The sequence below is a fragment of the Camelina sativa genome, chromosome 16 (genome assembly GCF_030686135.1).
Source record: "Camelina sativa cultivar CO46 ecotype springtype chromosome 16, ASM3068613v1".
In the NCBI taxonomy this organism is placed as follows: Eukaryota; Viridiplantae; Streptophyta; class Magnoliopsida; order Brassicales; family Brassicaceae; genus Camelina; species Camelina sativa.
The window spans coordinates 20491204-20514145 of record NC_141895.1 but is presented as its reverse complement, the minus strand read 5'-3'; the positions used below and the strand labels follow the sequence as shown (position 1 = coordinate 20514145).

Below are 22942 nucleotides of genomic sequence, written 5' to 3'. Positions count from 1 at the left end.
AGTTTTTCACTCTCTTAGATCTTAGAGTGAAAGAGAAATTTTTTCTTCTTTTTCCGATTAACTTTGACGAGTTACAACTTACAACTTATAAGTTAGACGAGCAACAAAATTTCCATGGCTACGGTGTGCCACACACGCTAACATTTAACTCAAGCAACGTTGTTGTGTAATTAACTGAGTGAGCTTCGTTGTTAAAGCCCACAGTCAAAATTCTGGCTCATTTAAAGGTTTTGCTTACGGTCATTCATTTACAGAGTTATGATGTAATAGTGTAATATATACAAACTCACTCAAAAACAGAGATTTGCTCAGATTCTCATTTCCAAAACAGGATAAGCGATATATTCTCCAAAAAAGATTCGAAATTGTTGAATAATTCACTTGTCCAATCTCATATTCTTTACAATTGTTCATTAAAAAGTAGTAGTAGCTCAGGCCAATTAGCTTTTGGATTTGATGATACTGAATTAGCTTTTAAGTTTGATTGAATTATCGTGAAGAACTGTCAAAACTTCTAATTACGAATATTTGTGGAGAAGTACAAATTGTTTGCGTGTGAATGAGGATGTCCATATTTATTTAGAATCCAAGTTATTGCTTCTTAGTGAACCTCGCGACATAAAAGGGTTTATTCAAGATCGATTGCATGTAAACACGATGCAAAAAACCCCACGAGTACACTCTCCCCTTTCAAAAGCTCTGCATACTCTTCATCCGCTTCTTCCCACTTAACATATTTGCCACAATGGTTATTCATACTAATGACTTGCGCCAACACTTCAGCTCCATTCAAATCAATAAATTACAACACCGAATTGCACATAAAAACAATGTGCAAGAGTCATCAAAAGAAGAGCTTAAATAACCAACAACAAGAGTGGTATTTCTTTGATTTTCATACGCAGCAAACGCAAAACCCTGATTTACCAGTCCTCTTGTCTCGAGTAAGATTGACATCAACAACTTCATGATATCTACAATTTGTACAAACAAAAAAGCATAAGAAACACCCATTTAGAGATACTGAAACTTCAGAAACACAAACTACACTTATTGTGTGAGAAGACAGCGTGGAGATCACTCTCGTAGGGATCATAGGGTAAGCCTTTGCCGTAGCCATAGGCAAATTTTCTGAAGTTAGAGTGCCACGAAGCTTCTTCATCCCTAAATATGATTCCTTAATATTTATGCTTTGTATTAGCTTCAACCTACATGCTCGATCAAGTTCTTCAAGGTGGGTTTAGGTTCGAGTTTAGAGTCCCTAAGCCAGTAATGTCTAATCATCGTCCATTCCTCCAACTGGATTCACTATATATTTCCAAAACCATCCATAACCTTAAACGCTTGAAATCGGGGATCCATATCACGATACAACTCGAGATGAGACATCGCTGGAAGAAGTTGAAAGCTTTCGATTTCTAACTTTTGTCGACATCTCTTTACAACTAACAAAGGAAGAGTGGCTAGGTTTTCTCAATAGAGAGAAAGTGACATAGAATAGAAAATGATTATTACTGGTTAAAAATGTTGATGTGTATTATTTGTTATAATTCTATTGACATTTGATTTTAAATGATGTGTCAACACTAGCTTGAATTTTAAAGCTGATGTGTCATGTTCTGGTGAAAAACATACAAGTTTTATTGTGTTGATTTGATGACTTTAGTTGCACTTAACTTCGTCTCCAACAGTTTTAAATCTAATATCTTGTACAATTTGCATGAACAATCTAAAATAATCTTTAAGACCTAATAATAATAAAAAAATAGAATATCTATTAAGATCGTCATAATCAGTACTCTTCCACCATTAGTAAAAAAAATACATATTCATTACTTTATTTTTAAAAATAAATGAGAATAACCAATAGAAATGCTTTACAGTTTTAAATTGAATTAAAAATTGTATAGTGATATCTTGGCCAAATATGTAATTAATAACATTGGTCATAGTATACTTATTATTTTTGTTTTAGTATATAATATGATAGAATTTTTTAAAATATCTCACATAAGTAACTTGTCTTCATCATTAAGATGTATCATAGTTCCAAACTTTTTTTAAGAGATATATAGATTGTGGTTTAAGATCTATCTATCTTGATATGATAGTTCTCGGATAGAAATAAACCGTCAGCCCGTTTTTTATACTCTAACTTGTTAATGAATATCTACCGTTGTGACAAAAAAGTAACGTTTATTCATTATTTAATTATATAATAGAAATAATTTTATGCATAACATAACGATCAGTAAACTTAGATTGACAAAAATAAATTATTTTCAAAAAAAAATAAATGAAAAAGATAATAATTTTTTTAAAAAAAAACTCTATATGCATATACGCATACACAAAACTTGATCATTCAAATTTAACATGTACATACACATGGTCCATAGTGTATTTTTTTTTTCATAGAAACATATATTTTCATTTGATTTAGAACATACACCATACAATTAACTGTTATAATTTTAGATTATGGTCATAACTTAACTTTTTTTTTCTTGGCAGCCATTGTAGTTTATATATGTGTTGTCATGTCTCCATGATATAAATTGTACATATTTAGTCATTTTCAGAAGTTATTTTGCCAGATAGAAAAAGACATTTATAAATTATAAGTTCTCCAAACTGGGTAATACATACAATACAATCACAAAAATGGTTATTTTAGATATCTATCCTTATAATAAACATGATATTTTTTTTGACATTAATCCTTTACTTATCCTTAATATTTTTTTCCCTCGACTCTTAACATTTGTATTGAAAAAAAATATTAAAGAATTAAAAAAAAAAAAAAATCAAAAAATTGTTGTTGGTTGTTGTTATTAGTTGTTAAAAAAACAAAATTTTCAACTAAAAATAAAATAATAATAAATAAATAAAAAGTCTCGTGGTCGGTCTGATTTCTCCGGCTAAACTTACTTAAAGCTGACAAGTCTTTCTCTCCTTCCTAACTTCGTCTCCCCCACACAACAACAACAACACACACCTTTCTCTCCCATTCTCATTCTCTCTCTCTCTCTGTAAATAAAAATATCAGATTTTACAAATTAAAAGCTTTCTTTCATTCATCCATGGCGGCTAATAGATTCGCGACTCTGATCCACCGGAAAACAAACAGAATCACTTTAATCCTCGTCTACGCTTTTCTCGAATGGTCACTCATCTTCTTCATTCTTCTAAACTCTCTCTTCTCTTATTTCATCCTCAGATTCGCTGATTACTTCGGTCTTAAACGTCCTTGTCTCTTCTGCTCTAGACTCGATCGTTTCTTCCATCCTTCCCGTAAATCTCCTTCCCCTAGAGATCTCCTCTGCGACGATCACGCTCTCGAGATTTCAAATTCACAACAACAACGGTTTCGTGGTCGTGGTGGTCACACTCATTCCAAACCTGTTCAAGAAGTTGAAGGATCTCGCAATGATTTTTTTTTGGTTGGTGGTACGATAAGTTCGTCACTATGTGCTCCGATCGAGTCTGATTTGGGGATTGTTGATTATCCGATCGGAGATGAAGGCCAGGTTTACAATGGTCTTAAGTTCCCTCGATCGGTCTTCGTAGTCGAACAAGAAGATGAAGATGATAAAAATACAGGATCCGTGACTTTGAATCATTCTGTAGAACGAAGAGTACTGGAAGAAGAAACAGAGGAGAAGAAGAAAGAAGAAGAATACGATGATGATGATATCGGTGAGGAGTTCTCGTGCTACGTATCAAGCTTCGACTGTAACAAAGAGGTTATTACAGTAGAAGAGAAGGAAGAAGGAAACAAAGTGGATCTGGCTGTAGAGGTTGAGACTGCAGATTCTGCACCTAAGCAAAACCTTGAGTTCTATATCGACGAAGAAGACTGTCATTTGATTCCTGTTGAATTCTACAAACCTAGCGATGAAGTTCGTGAGATTTCCGATATCAACGGAGATTTTATTCTTGATTTCGGCGCTGAGCCTGATTTCACGGCGGAGGAAGTGGAGAAGAAGGAAGAGGTAATCATCACCGCAGCTAATGAATCCAAAGCGGAGGATGCGGTGACGACGAATCTAGGTAACATTCTTTGCGTAGCTTTAAACTGAAGTTTCTAACAATCTTGCCGTGTTTTTACGGTTTGATGAGCTTGGTGAGAATATTTTCAGGTGCTTCAACTGATGATTTGCTCCAAATGCTTAACGACGACGACGACGACGACGAAGAAGAAACAGAAACAGACGCGGAGGTATCTATAGGTACAGAGATTCCTGATCACGAGCAACTCGGAGATGTTACATCACAACAACAACTCAATCCTAACGACGACGTTGACAATGATCATGGTAACTAATTTATACATACACTAACTTACTTGTTGCCTACCAAAAAGCATTTTACGTTTTTGCGTATGTTGTATTGTTCTGTTTTTGATTTGAGCGTTTCTTTTAGATGAAACAGAGGAGGAGGATACATTAGAGTTCAGAACAATAACAAACATCAATGAGGAACGGTTTCGAGAAACTCCTGCTTCCTTGGAAAGATCGCATAGTCTACATAATGCTATGTTTCACTTAGAGCGAAGAACAGAATCTGTTGATGGAATTGAATGTTCTGAAGGAGGAGTAGTACTCACCGTGGAAAAGTTGAAGTTAGAGTTACAAGAAGAGAGAAAAGCACTTACTGCTTTATACGAGGAGCTGGAGGAAGAGAGGAACGCGTCTGCAATTGCTGCCAATGAAACAATGGCGATGATCAACAGGTTGCATGAGGAGAAATCGGCTATGCAGATGGAAGCGTTGCAGTATCAGAGAATGATGGAGGAACAAGCTGAGTTCGATCAAGAAGCGTTGCAGCTGTTGAATGAGCTTATGGTGAATAGAGAGAAAGAGAACGCTGAGCTGGAGAAGGAGCTGGAAGTGTATAGAAAGAGATTGGAGGAGTTTGAAGCTAAAGAGAAAATGGGGATGTTGAGGAGGAGAATGAGAGATTCTTCTGTTGATTCGTATAGAAACAATGGTGATTCAGATGAGAACAACAACAACGGTGAGGTACATCATGATCACAAGAACGTTGAAGGGGTTTCAGATTGGAAATACAGTGATAGTGAGATGGAGAATACACCGGTTGATGTTGTGCTTCGTCTTGATGAGTGTTTAGATGATTATGAAGGAGAGAGGCTTTCGATTCTTGGGAGATTGAAGTTTCTTGAAGAGAAACTCACTGATCTTAATAACGAAGAGGATGGGGACGAGGAAGTTAAAACGTTTGAGAATGGGAATGGGCATTTTCATGGTAAGGAAACAAACGGGAAACACAGAGTCATCAAGTCAAAGAGACTACTTCCTCTGTTTGATGCTGTCGATGGAGAGCTGCAGGAGAACGGGGTAGGTTATGGAAACCATCATGAAAACGGGATCGATGAATCGGAGAATGGCGAGAATGTGACGATAGAAGAAGAAGTGGATGAGCTTTACGAGAGACTAGAAGCACTAGAGGCAGATAGAGAGTTCTTGAGACATTGTGTTGGTTCGTTGAAAAAAGGAGACAAAGGTGTACATCTCTTACATGAGATTCTGCAACATCTACGTGATCTGAGAAACATCGATCTGAATCGTGCTAAAGAAAACGGAGACATGAGTTTTTGAGTTTGAGTTTGAGTTTTCGGTTTGAAGTTCACTCTTTGCATGGTGACATAATGAACAAAAACAATCATACAGGTATATAACCTATTTCTGTTGACTAAAGAATATGTTTATTTTCATGTCCCCGATCACACTTGAAAAGATTCAAATTTGTTTGGTTGTAATAAGGTGGGAAAGTGACAGTGTTGCTTGGGATGGAAGAAACAACAAAGGTCTAGATGAAGAAGACAACGCCATAAAAAAGTCTCAGATAAAGTATTTTAAGTATACTCTGAGGAAAAGTGTCAGATCAGAATGTTCGTCTCCCTTCGTGTTTTTTTAATTAAATTTTTTGGTATTTTTAAAAATATACATTGAAGTGTCAGCGTAAATTTCACTTTTTAAAGTTGGGGAGCGGTCTTTATGAGTGGTGGGGGTGGGTAATAGAAAAAGGTAGAATGATTAGAGTATGTGTGTGTAGTGTAGTGTAGTTGAGTAGTAAGGTCAGAGATATTGGTATAAAAAATGCCAAATGCAAAGCTGTCAGTTTCTTTGGATGTTTGTGGCAGAGCTGGAATGATTTCAGCAAAGATGCCAACTCCAATGTATACATATGTTTCTCTCTATTTTTTTGGACTTTTCACAACATTTAGAAATTTTCGGGGGGAGAGTTTAGAATTATTGCGTTTAGGTGGGGTAAGGAACCTCTTCATTTGTAATATTGTCTTCTTCTTTGGTTGAATGTAACTTGGACCTTGGTAACTACTATTACGCTTTGCAATCACTCGTGGAGAAAGGCGAGTTCTTTGTCTTCTTTTGTTACTCTAAAAATTTGGTCGTATGTTAAGTATGCTTTTGTGTCTCATATAGAAATGTTCACCAGAGAAGAGATTGTCATGGGTTCACCTGAAGGTTCTACTTTCAAGTTATGTTGAGATTGGAACTGATTTGGTTAAAAGCAACGAATATATTGGTTGGTACTTCGTACAAAACCAACAAACTTCATATAAATTTTAAGACGTTGGCTTTAAACAAAAAACAAGTACGAAGTTTTAATAAGAACTAGGTTTTGAACACATGTTACGTTGTGTTTAAAAATCAAATCTGATCAAAAAAATTATGAATTTAACTCGACGTCAAGGTGAGGCGGATCAAACTGGTAATCTCACATTTCCTAAACAATTTATTTGACCACCGAAAACAACGAAACAATTTTATTATCATGAATTTATCTCGTTTTCATTTTTGATTGATAGCTACCACCTATATTTTCATGTTTTTTATTCAATATTTTTTTTATTCTTCATATTTTTTTTTGTTGTTTTCATTGTCAAATTTTATGGTAATTGTCATCGTTTATTTTACCGTCCGGTTCTTTATTATACTCTTTTAATTCTTCTTCCTCGTCAACTTATTCACATTTTTTCACTGAAAAACTTTTTTTTAGACTACCACACAACTTGTTAACCCATCAAACTCTAAGCCCAAAATGATTTTTTTCTCATAAAATTTATGCAATTCATGAAGACCAGCATAGTCAACACATGCACCCAATTATTGATAATTTCATCCATATTATTCGGTTTTAGATCCACACATATTGAAACTTCTCAAACTAAAATCTTTACTTGTAGAAAAAGTAATATGAACACATGTATAGTTAAAACAATATTTGTGTTTTTTGTCGATCTTTCTTCTTTAAACGCAAATAACATCAAATCAAAGTCTTGCGACGTCAATCCTTATTTCTTAGACTTAAAAATAAATTCTTAAACTTTAGATGTAATTTAAACATTTGTTACATTTTTTTAGAGTTTAAATAGTTAAAATATTTTAAACTTTTTATGGAGGTATTTATAAAAATATTTTTAAACCTTTATAAAAGTTGAGAACTTTCAATATTTACAATATTTAAACTTTTAAAAATATTATAATATTTTTTTGAAACTTTTTAAAGTTTTAATTTTATCAAATAAAAAACTGAATCAAACCGAATAAAACTTTTAAACTTGGACGCTTGATAAATCAAGTTTTCCTGCTTATTCTTTGTTGGAAACATATTAATCTTATTTATACTGGTTCTGAACCATTGTCTAAAAACTTTCTAGCCGATGTGGGACGTTTTACATAGTTTTTTTATTTCGGTAATTTAAAATTTTGGAACTTTAGAAAATGTTAATGAATAACATGTCAAATTCTGATTGGTTGTTTAAAATAATTCTAAATATAGAGAATTATGAAAATTTAGAAAATGTTAATGAGTGACATAGTAAATCCCGATAGGTTGTTTAAAATCCTATGTGTACGCCTTAAGAAGCTATAAGTTTCTCCTTTTATTTAGTATAGATTGATATCCTTCATATATCAATTCAATATATGATTGTTTATTTATATATTCACTTTCATCAAAAAAGAAATTTAAAAACTGAATCAGAATCCTAAACGTTCTAAAACTTTATGTATCAATATACTACTACTGTATATATATATGGTTTTACATGACAACTAGCTAGCTAACCCAAATCATGTGACAGTTAAGAGATTCACAAAGGTTTGCTCATATTATGACCAAAAAGTTAGTTGCTTTTAAGTTTTGATAAATATGTTATGACCTGAAGCCGGAGCCTTTATAGTGGGTGAAGAAGAAAGTACTGTAAATACTATATACTATATACTATATGGTTGTACTAAAACTTTTAAAAATAATGGAGATCGAAAATTGCGCCTTTCGGCGATCCTCATAAAGTTCCATACGCTCATGTGCACTTAATTATGCGCCCAACCTTCCTAGATATACGTTTATCTATTTAAATCTCTACTTTTACTGGTACATGCCTACGATTCTATGTCCACATATAATGTATATGTTCCATACTTCCATTACATGATTGGTCAAATATATAGTTGCATACCTAAATGCATGATGTAACGAACTCGAGCTATACAATGATTTTTGATAATGTGAAAAAGTGTATTTCTGTATGTTTCATTATCAAAGAAAACTAAAAAGCGTAAATAAGTCCATATGTTTCATCATTATGAAATAAGAAAAAAAAAAAAAAAAAAAAAGGTCCAAATGGTTTCAAGATGGATTCCTGAATCCTGTTTGTGCATAACTGTATATCAATGACTTGACCCATCAACAGGTGTAGTACATACGGCCTGATTTAATGGGCTTAAACGGATGCATTAAACCAAAGTTCTAGTCCGATAACATGGTTGAGACTTGAGAGAACTCAAACTCCAAAAGACGTTTTTTGTGATACCGTAACCGAAATATAAACTAATTAATTCTTGTGAATGATTTTTGGTTAAACGAAATTTGTCACTTTCGACGATCCTCCTAACGTTCAGATGCCCAACCTTCCTCTACGCTTCTCTATTTAATCTTGATCAATTGTATTTAAAACCATTTTATCTGCTGCCCTTCCTAACTAGTATATTTTTTTCTTTTTAGTAAAGTGCATTTCATAACTTGTTCGGACTTCGGAGCTACATATACGGATTTGAAAGAGAAAGGATATTCAAAAACCTCTTTACTCTTTTTAGTAAGTATCATTAGCATCGTTAAAACCTAATTAGGTCCATAATTGACCCATCATCAGGTGTTTTTAGTACATACGCCTGATTTAATGGGCTTAACGGATGCATAAACTCGACCCGAAAATTTCAAAGAAGTCCAACATACTACTACTGTTCACGTTGAATAGACGATTAATTAAGCAGAATATGACATTTGGATTTGGTATATGTTACTTGAAGGCTACTCTTTTTCTATCATCATATTCGACAAAGAAGCCATGCATGTGCGTTGAAAAACACACACACATACACATACACATACAAAATAACAAATAAGCGTGTGCTCGATTTGGTTTGATACCGTCGTAACTCGTACCGTACGACTCTTTCAAGGTTATTTTTTTGGTTTAACTTTCAAAGTCTCTTTGTTTATGAGTATCATTAGATATGCTAATGCTACGCGGCGTTTAAACCACAAATGGAAAAGGAAAATTAGTTTTGGTTGAAAACTTTGGCGAGATGACGGTGACGTTTTAGTTTTATTTTATGGCATAGCAAAACTGTAAAAAGTCTCAGTTCCACGTACCATATCAACTGTATAATTCAATGATTCTATACTATTTGCTGAATAATAAGTTGTTGTCTAACCTCCGACCAGTAAAATTGAGTTTATAGTATTATTTTTTTTTTAAGTATCTTTTCTTTGTGAGTTTTCAAAAGTTTTAGAAATAATAATGCATTGTTTGTGTGGAGAAAATATCTTATATCTGGTAAATGTGAAGGGACTAGAATAATATATAAAGAGTTAGGGGTTTTCCACTCATTGCCAATTGATTTTGAGCCTACAGAAGTTGATTTATTTAGACAATTGATTTTGAGCCTACAGAAGCTGAATTCGAATAGAGGCCCGATCATCCTATTAATTGATGATCCAAAGAAAGACCCAATTCTATCAAGATATCTAAAAAAGAGAACATTATCTTGAGAAAACGTGATGAATTTTGTGAAATTAATGGCTAGAAAACCATTGGGACGTGTTGGTTTTGAGTTGGAAATCTATAACAAACCCTAATTTAACTGTTTGTTCACATAGATTGTGACCTCTCTCTCTCATCATGCTGGCTACTAAGAAATTTAACATTCCAGCGAAATAAAAAGAAGATCGATCATTCTAAAATCACTAAACCGAAGTACTCTAGACCGACGACATTAACTGAACTGCTAAAATCATACGCAGAAAAGACAAAAATTCAAAGACGTTTCCCCTCTAAATTTTGTGATACCAAAACATAAACTAATATCTGGAATATGAGTTTCACAGTCGAACTTGTTTAACATATCGGTTGGTGGCAGCGTAGACAGAGACATATAATATATTACAGCGTAAATTGTAAGTAATATTTAATGGTTTCATTGACATTTTTTACAACTTATTTTCGGTGGATAGATACTAGAAAGAAAAAGACCTCTACAAGAGTTGTTTGTTTGGTTTTCTCTTTTTTTTTTTTCATTGACCCAATTAATTTTCAATATAGAGGAACACACCGATTACAAACCTAGACTGACTGCAAGACAGCTGAGCAATACTTTTTTTCCACCGTCTATATTACCTCCAAACTTTAAAAACATTGAACTTCATATTTTACCTTAAGAAAATAATAGTATATAGTACTTTTGTCCGGGGAGAGAAGACTACCTACAATTTTTGTAACCAGAAACTAATTATATTTTTAGATATACAATACAAATTTGAGGTAATCAGTGAATGGTTTTTGGCTAACCAAAAAATAATTTAAAAAAAAAAAAAAAAGAGTTGGTAGGAGAACTCGTGTCTAAAATTACAAAAGAAAGAAATACAAAAAGTCAAGAAGAGAGAGGGGTGAAGGGGGGACCAAAGCTTGACGGAACGAACCAAGTCAAGAGAACGCGTCTTGGATCTGCACTTGCTCTTCCTTCACCTTTCATGAAAGGTTACTTTATGGTCAAGTTGTGTCAACCTTTTCCCATTAACGTCATCTTTTAGTGATGTCACATCATTTTTTGTTTTGTTTTTGTTCCTGGTGATCTCTCTCTCATACAGTCATACGTATAAGATTTGATTTTTTGGTCACCATATATATATATATATTCGAAACAGTGAAACACTACACTAAATATGCATGCTCCAACCATATCACCCATTCTGAATTCATACGTAGCGTGAAGAAAAGTATATGGATTAAGATGCATCCATTCTGAATTTAAGGTCTTGCGAATCAAAAATATGCTGCGAGCTTTGGTTTGTTGAGAGATCTTAAACCTAGGCCGCTTGGTTTGAGGCTTTGAGCAATGATGATGCTATGTATCCGAAATATAATGGTTAAAATTTGGCATCGGTGCTTGGACAAATACGATTCTCATATTTTGAATTTGTTCACGTTTAACTTTACATTTATATATATTAACAGTATTCTATTTTTATCTGGAAATATCTATTTATATGTACATAAATCTTAATTTTTCAATGAAAAAGCCTTAACCTTATAAATACGTTATCCATAAGGTGTAACCAAAAAACTTAATTTATTTATTTATTTAATTTCGCTTAACTTTTGATATTACTCTACTAGTTTGTCTGCCATTGAAACAAAAGGTTTTCACTAAAATTCTATGACGAGGGTTGCACGTCCTTTTCTGTCAAACAAATATTTTCTTCTATTTATTTGTTAAGGAGTTGAAAATAAAAATAAATAATATCAATAACATTGAAAATGTGTTTAAATCCTTAACCCAATTATTCTAATATAAGTTAAATAATTTCTAACAGATAATTTTTTTTTGTCATATGATAGAATCAAAAATAGTTTGATAAACTTAGACGAGATGATGGTCTATTTCCCCATGAGAACTATTGTATCGAGCCAGATAGAGCCCAAACTTTGACCTACATCTATATATCTCTGTAAAAGAAGTTCGTAGGCTAATTCTCCCCGAATCAAAAGTTCAAAACCTGTGTCTCCCCGAATTAATAGTTCGAGATCTATTAACCCACAAATCCGAGTTATGTTGGTTTCTTGTTTGTTATACCGACGATTATAGAACATAAACGAAAGAAAACCAGATTTTGACCCAATTCTAACTTAAACCCAATTAGAACCTAAACCATGTCTCTACGGTTAATCGATTACAGTGAGAGAGCTGGATGATAATACATTGATTACCAACGCAGAGCTGAAGAGTATCCGCCGGAGGATCGTAGTAACCACCTGATGAAGAATCGAAGTCGGAGTAATAACCAGGTGGTGTCCACTGAACGCCGACGCCAACGACGAGAGGGTGAGAGGAGAAGCGGTTGTGAAAGAGTACGTCGTGGCCGATGACGGAAGGATCCGACGTCACGGCAACGGTGAACTCTTCTTCGAAGAAATCGACAAAGTATTTTTTCCTGAGTAGCGTAACTCCTGATGCTTCTGAGATCTATTAAGCTAGCTCTCTCACTGTTTGCAATGTGGCACTCTCTATGGTTAATCAATTTAGAGATTAGGATTATAAAATCTGGGAATTGTTCTTATTTGTCTGATTTGTGTTAAAAGTAAATTTGAGAATTTTTCTTGTTTTTGTTTTTGTTGTTATTTAAATATTTGCAAACTTATGCTTATGAAATCTAATGAGAATCGCTCAATTTTCTCAATATTATGCACCAACTCCTGGGAAGATTCATGATGTACTCGCTCATCCATTCTTCAATGGGGTTCTTAAGCTGAGATTTAAATTAATTAAGCTACCACTAGATTTCTGAAACATGGTTTAGGTTTTAATTGAGTTTAAGTTAGAATTGGGTCAAAAGCTGGTTTTCTTTGGTTTATGTTCTATAATAGTCGGTATAACAAACAAGAAACCAACATAACTCGAGTTTGTGGGTTAATAGATCTTGAACTATTAATTTGAGGAGATACATGTTTTGAACTTTTGATTCGGGGAGAATTAGCCTTCGAACTTTTTTTCCGGAGATATATAGATGGAGGTCAAAGTTTGGACTCTATCTGGCTCCATACAATAGTTCTCATGGGGAAATAGACCGTCGGCCCAAACTTAGATAACCAAGTACACCAACAACATTATTCTTCAGCCTGCACTTGATCATGAAGCCAAAGATAGCCTTCCAAGTATTAAATATGACTGAAATCTACTGTCTCTCGTGATACTGTTTGCACAGCAATCGCCATCTTATTTGCCATAACAACCACCTAATAACAATTCCAAGAATTAAAGCCATTCAGCAGATTGTGAATATCGCACAACACATAACATAATTGTGGCCAATCCTGGGGCTTGTTAATTGCCGCCACCACTGTCGCATTGGCTATAGCAATCTCCACTCTTAACATATGAAGAACACAATAATGTTTGGATCGACTACAAAACAAATCATTTTTTAGAAAATAGTTTTTATTTTTATCAGTAAAACTAATATACGAAATTTATGATCCTAAGATATTCATTCAATCAGGCTACATGATTAGAAATTCAAAACTAAAAGCATCTTCATTAATAATCAAAATTTGAATGTCTTTAAAAACAAAATAAAAAAAATATATATATATATAAACGATATAGATCTTGTATCTTCCCTACCACTTTTATGTGTTAGCGGAAATATTTTAAACTCCGAATCTATACTGTTTACCCACCAAAATTAATATTTTTTCTTATTTATATTTATTTACGGTTTCAAAATCCTCTCTCTTATATAACCAACAAGGATTGTCTAAGAATAGTCATTCAAAACTAACGTTCTCTATAAATCTCCAATAAACAAATAATAAACCACACTGTCTAAAACTTTTAAGTTTTTAACTTGAAATATCATAAAATACAAATCATCATCGTTTTTCCTAATACAGACATCACCTTAAAATAACATTAAAAAAATGCGAATTTGGTTTGAATTTGCAAAAAAAAAACAAGAGTAGAAAGAAGACTTTGTTGACTATTATTTATCCTCGTGTTGTGTTGTGTTGTGTCCGAAATCTTAAAACTAAAAAACACGAATTCATCCTTGACTTTGGTCTCTAAAGCCATCCTTCCTCACATAACCTCTCCCTTTGAATCTCTCATCTCAAATTCTTTACTTTTCTAATAAAACCAAAGACAATATCACAAACTCGCTTCTTCTTCCTCAACCCATCTCTAATCTAAATCACAAGCTGAGACGTCACCTGATCAAAACCCTTTCTTTACGCCACCGAATCACAATCAGCTTCTTCTTCTTCTTCTACTTTCTTGTTCTTCGTTTACATCATCAAACCTTTTCTTGATTCTAAAAATCACTCTGTTGTTGCATTTTCCCATGGGATGGTCACTAATCATTCTCAGAAGAGCAACAACTTGGGCTTAACAAAGTCCATGAATTTCTTTCAGAACATCATCAAACCTTTCAAACGCAGCTCTAATCGAGGTAAAGATCCTGTTTTGATTCAAGCTTTTTCATTTGGTTTGTTTAGGGTTTGTGTAAATTGATTGACTCATCTCTTCTTCGTTGACTTTTAAAGGTCTTGAAGATGATATTGAGCGAATTGCTGCTTTGGAGCAAAAAGTCTTCTCTTTTCAAGTTTTAGTTTCCGCTACCAGAGATTTTCATCCGACCCATAAGCTCGGTGAAGGTGGATTTGGTCCCGTCTACAAGGTAACCCCCAATTCTAACATGCCCAGATCTCAAAGTTTCCTTTTTTAGGTGTTGCAGATCACATTAGTCTAGTGAGTGTTGTGGTTGTAATGTTGTTGAAAGTGTATTATTGTGTCTGTGTTTTTTCATGGCCTTGTGTTAGTTTTGGCTGATGAGATTGATTGGTGTGTTATAGGGAAGATTACCTGACGGGAGAGACATAGCAGTGAAGAGGCTAGCTCAAGCTTCAAGGCAAGGCAAAAACGAGTTTGTCAACGAAGCTAAGTTGTTGGCTAAAGTCCAGCACCGCAATGTCGTTAATCTTTGGGGTTATTGTACACACGGTGATGATAAACTCTTGGTCTATGAGTACGTCGTTAATGAGAGCCTCGACAAGGTCCTCTTCAGTAAGTTATCTTCTCTATTGTTGCTACTGCTGTATAATTAGACAGTTAAGTATGAATGATAGTGTAAGAAGGTGTTTTTAACATCTGGTGCTTGCTCCATTTGATTGCAGAATCCAATAGAAAATCGGAGATTGATTGGAAGCAGAGGCTTGAGATCATAACAGGCATTGCTCGAGGACTTCTCTATCTCCATGAAGATGCGCCAAACTGTATCATCCACAGGGACATTAAGGCTGGCAACATTTTGCTTGATGAAAAATGGGTTCCTAAGATTGCGGATTTTGGGATGGCCAGACTCTATCAGGAAGATGTAACACATGTCAACACTCGAGTCGCAGGAACCAAGTATGCTTTCTCTAACGTTAACACTTCAAATCTCATTTTGCGTATTCGTTTTACTAAATGTCTCATTTGGACTCTTTTTGTTTGTTGGTGTTTTATGGTAGAATGTTAATTAACGTTCACTGCTTCTTTCTATTTCTTATGTGCAGTGGTTATATGGCGCCAGAGTACGTAATGCACGGGGTTCTATCGGTTAAGGCAGACGTATTCAGTTTTGGGGTTTTGGTTCTGGAGCTTGTAAGTGGACAGAAGAACTCGAGTTTTAGTATGAGACACCCTGACCAGACTCTTCTTGAATGGGTAAAGCCTCTAGTCTCTCTGATCACATACTCCAGCGTAATGTAATAGATGCTAACAGATTTCCTGATTGTGTGACACAGGCATATAAACTGTACAAGAAAGGCAGGACCATGGAGATAGTTGACCCGGACATAGCAGCTTCAGCTGATCCGGACCAAGTCAAACTCTGCGTTCAGATTGGTCTGCTATGCGTTCAAGGTGATCCCCATCAAAGACCACCAATGAGACGAGTATCTCTACTTCTCTCGAGAAAACCTGGACATCTAGAAGAACCGGATCATCCTGGCGTCCCGGGATCTAGATACCGCCGTCGGACGCGTCGTTCCTCAGGAACAGCAGCAGCATCACTTGGAACAATGTCAACCACTGGTTCGAGTACAGATTCTTTCGGTTCAAACCTGAATACAAACACCGGAACCGGTGGTAGAGGTACCCCCGTATCTTCTAGGACGTCGACACGGACTCATGCCACTAGAAGTGCTGGTCAGAGTTCTAGCTCAGATCCTCACGGTAAAAGACCTATGAGTTATTGAAGTACATAAAGTCACAGGTCCATTGTAAATAGTGAGCAATCTATATTTTCATTTTATTCGTTTTGAAAAGTAAATTATTATTTTTGACTGCGGTAGTGATTTAGCTTTGTAGTATGATTTGTTATAGGGGGAAAATATATATATGATTCATTTGTTACATTTTGTATATTAGAATAAAATAACTCGTCCCATTCTAAAAAACACTATTCTCTTGATAAATTTGTCAATGACCATTAATTGTAATTTTACATCAAACAGAGTAATTAGTTCATGCTGAACAATGTGGTTCAGCTATGGAAATGGAACCTGCAGCTGCCATTTTGTGTTTTCTGAAACCAAGTCTTAATTTGGCTTGGCCTCGAAAATCAGATTAGAAAAACAAATCAACACCTGTACTCACTCTAGGTTCGCAAACACTCTTACCTGTTCTGCTGCGCTCGTTCTTCTTGCAGAGACCTCGTCCCGACAATGGTAACTAGGCAAAACTTATGTGCAACGGTAGAAGACAGCATCAAGTTATACATATAAACTCTACAATCTGGGAATTTTTTTTATTGATTTAGAATTGAAGAGAGATGGAATTATAAGAGAAATCTAGATTCAACAATATTAGTCAAAAGGTACATACGATTTACCAAAGCTAGATTTGATTCAGAGACTTACCAAACCAACGTCTATAACTATTAACTAAAGAACATAAACGCACAGATGACATGCCCTATTGTTTTTTACCTACTCCTTGTCTCATTGTTTACTCTCTTATACTCTTCTCTTCTTCATTTGTCTTCATCTTCACTAATATCTCTTTCATTTCTTCTCCCTGCTCATACCATCATCATACCTCTTCCCGATGTGGTTATGCTGCCCTTGGCAGAGACTCTTGATTTGAGAAATGCTTGACTTGAGTTGCTTTGCATCGTTAAGACTAAGATCCTCTACATAGTCAACAAAGGCATAAACTACACCACGATTCTCAACTGCTTCAAGCTCTTCTCCAAAACCTTGGATTTCAACACTTTGGAGAGTGTTCTTTACGGGATTGAAGTAGAACACATGTTTACATGTATATCTCATACACAAAACAATGTCACCTGTAGCAGTCACTCCAGCAACTGAAAATTTGCAGGAACCAAGGACTTCATTCTGCGGCAGAGTGTAGACATATCTCACCCATTCTTGTGTCTCACCAGTGCCGGTCCGGTGAAATGCGAGGCCCAATAAGGATTTTTTTTTAAAATAATAAAATACTAAAAGCTGATATTTGTTTTGGTAACTATATGGGGCTGTCAAAATATTTTATATATTAACTTCTAAAATTTTGGGATTTTTTTGCTAATTATGGAAACCTTTTTCTAATTTTAAAACCTATTTTATTAATTATGGGATATTTTTTCAAAATATGGGACCTTTTAAATAATTTTGGACTTTTTGGGAGCCTCTTATTGGACATTTTTCAAATTAAGAAGCCTTTTTACTAACTCTGGGAGTTTTGAGGCCTTATTAGTTTTAAAAAAACCTTCAAATGGGATTCAAAATTTTGAGGCCCAATACGAATGTTTCATTAGAATTGGTGAAGGGTCGGCCTTATTAGTTTTAAACATTCAGAATTGGGAACTATCACAAAAGAAGGTTCCATAATTGTTTGAGCTAAGTAATACACAACCCCATTGATGCATATCCCTGCATTGGAACAACGATGATACGGATCATAATGGATACCCTCCTTATCCCTCCACTTGGGTTCTCCAGATCCTCCTACTGTTAGAACGCTATGAAAATCCAAAACCTTGAATTGCTCATCAAAGGGATCAAACCCTAAAAAGCCTCTAGACCTGCTACTTCCTGACTTGTAAGCCATCATATATTCCGGTGATAGGGTTACAAATCAAAGGCTTGTCCTCATCAATGATCCGCACAAAAGGGAAATAGATCAAACCTGAGGCGTAGCTACAAATGTACTGGCTCACGTCTCCAGAGAACTTTGTATGATAATCACGTCCTCGTCTCTTGTATAGTAGGTTGTTCTGTGGCTGAGGCGACGAGAAGAAGAGCCACTCGTTATCTCTATATCTTTCGACGGCAAACAAGAGACGAGGACGAGCCGAGGACTTGGTCAGGAACAGCTTCTTGAAATCTGGACTGCGAACAGCGAAGCGTAGACGCCCAGTGCTTCGACAGGGTACGAAACCTAGCCACTGACTTCGACGGCAATCTCGTGAATATCTCGAGAATGAGATCAGTTGGGAGCGATTCCATGTTTTTCCCTCTTTCCATCGGCCTCGCCGGAGTTCGTGATTGTTCCGCCGGAGAAGGATTTAGGGTTTTTCTTTTTTTTGTTTTTAATTAAATTAAACTCGTCGGAGACTGTTAAGAGTAATAAAAAAGTTAGATAGTAAAAGATAAAAAAAGAGACACGCGTCACCTTCTCGTTCTACTCTCCTTCCTCAGACTCTGTGGTAAAGTGCTTTTATCATCTTCTTCGGCCTTCACCTTCAAGCTTGTTCGATTCTGTACAGATTTTAAAAATGGTGTCGTTCAAGGTCTCTGTCGTCTCCACTTCGCCTATCGATGGCCAGAAACCGGGAACTTCTGGACTCCGTAAGAAGGTTTGTAGATATTAGGAACTGAAGTTAATTTTAGTAAGTTGGTTCAACAATCTGATCCGATCCGATGAGATTTGAATTTTTATAGTTTCGTATCATCGAATTTGGAAGATTTCCGAAACTACATGTTGTACTGACTGATGCAGCAACGTAGTCAGTGACGCTTTGGATTGCGTCGTTCAATTCTCTCTCTGATGGATTTTGTTATGGTTGGGTCTAATTTGACAGGTGAAAGTGTATAAGCAACCTCATTACTTAGAAAATTTTGTTCAGGCGACGTTTAATGCTCTTACTCCTGATAAAGTTAAAGGTAGATGTTTGTATGTTTAGGTAAAGAGGTTTTGTTGTTTGTATGACTGCAAGTTTTGATTTAAGAAGCTGTATCTGTTTAAATAACTTGTGTAGGTGCCACACTTGTGGTTTCTGGTGATGGTCGTTACTATTCAGAGCAAGCTATTCAGGTAAAAAAAAAGCTTTTACCATTCGTTATTTATCCTCTGAATGATGGCTATACAAGTGGTATAGTTGCATGATCATTCTTTTTAACTCAACTTTGATTCCTACCTGGAACAGATTATAGTTAAGATGGCAGCGGCTAATGGTGTTAGACGTGTGTGGGTTGGTCAAAATGGTCTGCTATCAACTCCTGCTGTATCAGCTATTATTCGTGAAAGAGTAGGGGCTGATGTGAGATATCTTCCTCTATCCTCTTACTAGTTATTTTTCTCTTGGGTTGTTGTAATGACGTGATGAGAAACTAACCCGAGTCTCCAATTTCAGGGATCTAGAGACACAGGAGCGTTTATATTAACAGCAAGTCACAATCCTGGTGGCCCTACTGAGGTCAGTTCTGTTTTTTTTGCTTATTCCCTTCGATACACTCACTTGGTATTCTGTGTGAATCGTTGCATCAGTTTAGTAAAACTATATGTTCGTCTCTCTGAAACCATATGCTGGTTTCCTGCTATTCTATTCACAGGATTTCGGAATTAAGTACAATATGGAAAATGGTGGACAAGCTCCTGAATCAGTCACTGATAAGATTTACGAGAACACAAAGACAATCAAGGAGTACCCGATTGCGGAAGATCTTCCCAGGGTATCTAACATTTCTGAGTGATTCTCTTATTTGTCATCATCTTTTTTTGTGCATCTTGTATTTTACTAATCATGTTTTTACTGGTCTTGTTAACTGAACGCAACAGGTAGATATTTCTGCTATTGGTATAACCAGCTTTGAGGGACCTGAACGCAACAGGTAACTGAACGCAACAGGTAGATATTTCTGCTAGTGGCACGCATGGGATTGAGTAAAACTGATGATGCCGCAGTCGAGCCTCCAGAGTTTGGCGCCGCTGCTGATGGTGATGCAGACAGAAACATGATCCTTGGTAAAAGGTAGCAAACTCATGTACTTTTAAGTGAGCGCACAGAGATGTAGAGCGGGTATACCACTCTTACCTTTAACCAAAATATCTCTTCTCCGCAGGTTTTTTGTAACTCCTTCGGATTCAGTTGCCATAATTGCTGCAAATGCTGTTGCGGCCATACCATACTTCAGCTCTGGTTTGAAAGGTGTTGCTAGGTATGCACTCCGGTTCTTCTTTTTGTATGTTCTAGCTCATAGATTGAAAGAGGTGGACTTTGGTGTCATACATTTTTGCTTATTATAGGATTGTACAATATTTATCTTCTCATTTAATTCTCAACTTTCACATTTGTATTTAAGGAGCATGCCGACCTCAGCTGCCCTTGATGTCGTTGCAAAAACCTTAGGTCTGAAGTTCTTTGAGGTACATGTCACTGTGCAGCTTCTCTCTAGCTTCCATCTACTGGAATTACGTAACTTGGTCCGTTTTTCTAATATATCTATCTTCCAGGTTCCAACAGGCTGGAAATTTTTTTGCAATCTTATGGATGCTGGGATGTGTTCTGTATGTGGAGAAGAGAGTTTTGGAACTGGTTAGTTTCTGTTGCTAGTTCATCACATGTCTTACAACTTTAAGAACCGTACACAGCTCACAAACAACCTTTTTCCTCAGGTTCGGATTATATCCGTGAGAAAGATGGGATTTGGGCAGTTCTTGCTTGGTTATCCATACTGGCTCACAAGAACAAAGAAAGCCTTGAAGGGGATGCAAAACTCGTGACGGTGGAAGACATCGTCCGCCAGCATTGGGCTACTTATGGCCGTCACTATTACACTCGATACGACTATGAGGTAAAACTGAAAATTTCGTTATTGGGTTATAAACAATAAATATGCAGAATAAACAAATACCTTTTACCAAATTCTAAATATTTCATCCATAGAATGTAGACGCAACTGCAGCTAAAGAACTCATGGGGCTCTTGGTTAAGTTACAATCTTCACTTCCTGAAGTCAACAAGTATCTCTCGCCACTTCTTTTCAAATCCATTCCTTTTTTTATTTGAATGACTTTTCAGACTCCGACTCATGTTCTTGGATAACTGGTCAGGATTATAAAGGGAATTCATCCAGAAGTGGCAAATGTTGCAAGCGCAGATGAATTCGAGTACAATGATCCAGTAGATGGCTCTGTTTCAAAGCACCAAGGGATCCGATACTTGTTTGAGGATGGATCACGACTTGTAAGTCGATATGTCTAAAATGATTTCATAATACAGAATCAAGAACTTGGTGTAGTAGAAGCTAACCCGGGTCTGTTTCTCTTGTACATTGAAGGTGTTCCGTCTCTCGGGCACTGGCTCGGAAGGAGCGACAGTAAGGGTCTACATTGAACAGTATGAGAAGGACGCCTCAAAGATTAGCAGAGATACTCAGGATGCTCTCGCTCCTCTGGTCAGTATCAGATACCTTATCGATCTTTGTCATGTTTGTTAATACAAAACGCTAAACTGTGTTGTTAATGTCTGATTATTCACAGGTTGATGTTGCTTTAAAGCTGTCAAAATTGCAAGAGTTCACCGGGCGATCATCCCCAACCGTCATTACATAATACAGGTTACCCAAGACGATGTCTCCGATACAATACTGTTCTTATAACTTCATTTCGTATGAATTACTCGAATGATACGATATTATACAAAATTATACGTCTATACAATAATGGAAAATACATTAGGCTCGCAATCAAATTCTAGCTTTGTTCGACTCCCCAAAAGAAAAAGAAAAATGCCACAACATCGGAGCATGTGTGCCAGATGGTAGCAAGAGGAAAAAGCGATCCAACAATAACTGATACCTAATTCCTGTGGGGTGCGGTGTACACAAATAGATAATGGACCCGAGAGGATGCGAATGGCAAACTAGAATTCAAATGTTTATTGGCTTTGATTGGTAGCACTCAATCGCTTCTTTTGCAAAGGAGATGTTCAAATGGCTATCAATCATCATGTGGGTTGGAGATGGTATTTGGGATGAGCAGTTGGAGTCGATGAAAGGAGTGAATGGTTGAAAGTGATTTTGAGCAGTTGAAAAGATGAAAACCAACCACCAAAAAATATGAGTGTTTGGCAACTTCGGTTGCAAACCAAGAAGATTAAACAATTTTTTTGCATTAAATATTTGTTCATAATGATGATTTTTTAAAAAAGTGGAAAATATTAATATGTATGTAGTAATACATGTGAAGAAGTAAATTTGATTGGATTTTCAAATTAGCCCGATAAACTTTTATGTTTAGTTATTAATTTAGACTTTAAAAATATTTACACAATTTTAATATAATGACAGATTCACTTGTAAGAACTTATAATTAGCCTCATTGTGGAACTAAATTACATTTATATGTTTGAAATGTTTTAGATAATCATCACAACAACCATTAATATTTCAAATTAGGAAATTTAAAATATATTTATTATTACATATGATTTTTATAATTTATTGGTTATTAAGTTTTCATGTTATAATATATAATATGTTTTTCCATATTTTATTACTGAACTAAATTAATTTAATTTTTTATAATTTAATATAATGTGTACTATTCAACCGTTATAATGCTAC

At 35.4% G+C, this 22942-nt stretch overlaps 3 protein-coding genes and 1 pseudogene across 4 annotated transcripts; 3 read left to right on the top strand and 1 right to left on the bottom strand.

The window, feature by feature from the left end:
- The first annotated feature begins 2876 nt into the window (after nucleotides 1-2876).
- Nucleotides 2877-6410, top strand: LOC104750913 (myosin-binding protein 2). 2 transcript variants are annotated; one of them, XM_087491203.1, is made up of 4 exons: nucleotides 2877-4053; nucleotides 4143-4319; nucleotides 4426-5693; nucleotides 5787-6410. In XM_087491203.1, exons 1-3 carry the CDS (start codon nucleotides 3084-3086, stop codon nucleotides 5619-5621), a joined length of 2343 nt encoding a protein of 780 aa, XP_087347329.1. In that variant the 5' UTR covers nucleotides 2877-3083; the 3' UTR covers nucleotides 5622-5693; nucleotides 5787-6410. The 2 variants fall into 2 exon arrangements, with proteins under 2 accessions (XP_087347329.1, XP_087347330.1); XM_087491204.1 differs by having other exon boundaries at nucleotides 2948-4053; nucleotides 4435-5693.
- A 7693-nt stretch (nucleotides 6411-14103) lies between these two features.
- Nucleotides 14104-16546, top strand: LOC104750912 (cysteine-rich receptor-like protein kinase 43). Its single transcript, XM_010472773.3, has 6 exons — nucleotides 14104-14556; nucleotides 14651-14784; nucleotides 14960-15170; nucleotides 15281-15515; nucleotides 15662-15812; nucleotides 15893-16546. Exons 1-6 carry the CDS (start codon nucleotides 14454-14456, stop codon nucleotides 16343-16345), a joined length of 1287 nt encoding a protein of 428 aa, XP_010471075.1. The 5' UTR covers nucleotides 14104-14453; the 3' UTR covers nucleotides 16346-16546.
- A 606-nt stretch (nucleotides 16547-17152) lies between these two features.
- Nucleotides 17153-18767, bottom strand: LOC109129521 (F-box protein At3g57580 pseudogene; annotated as a pseudogene).
- Nucleotides 18768-18793: 26 nt separating this feature from the next.
- Nucleotides 18794-22063, top strand: LOC104753757 (putative phosphoglucomutase, cytoplasmic 2). The gene is made up of 16 exons (XM_087492769.1): nucleotides 18794-18951; nucleotides 19177-19258; nucleotides 19354-19409; nucleotides 19522-19635; nucleotides 19729-19791; nucleotides 19928-20047; nucleotides 20154-20198; nucleotides 20231-20346; nucleotides 20438-20533; nucleotides 20678-20741; nucleotides 20829-20910; nucleotides 20991-21169; nucleotides 21262-21338; nucleotides 21429-21561; nucleotides 21656-21772; nucleotides 21858-22063. The coding sequence occupies exons 1-16, from the start codon at nucleotides 18871-18873 to the stop codon at nucleotides 21927-21929; spliced, it is 1497 nt and encodes a 498-aa protein (XP_087348895.1). The 5' UTR covers nucleotides 18794-18870; the 3' UTR covers nucleotides 21930-22063.
- The last annotated feature ends 879 nt before the right edge of the window (nucleotides 22064-22942 follow it).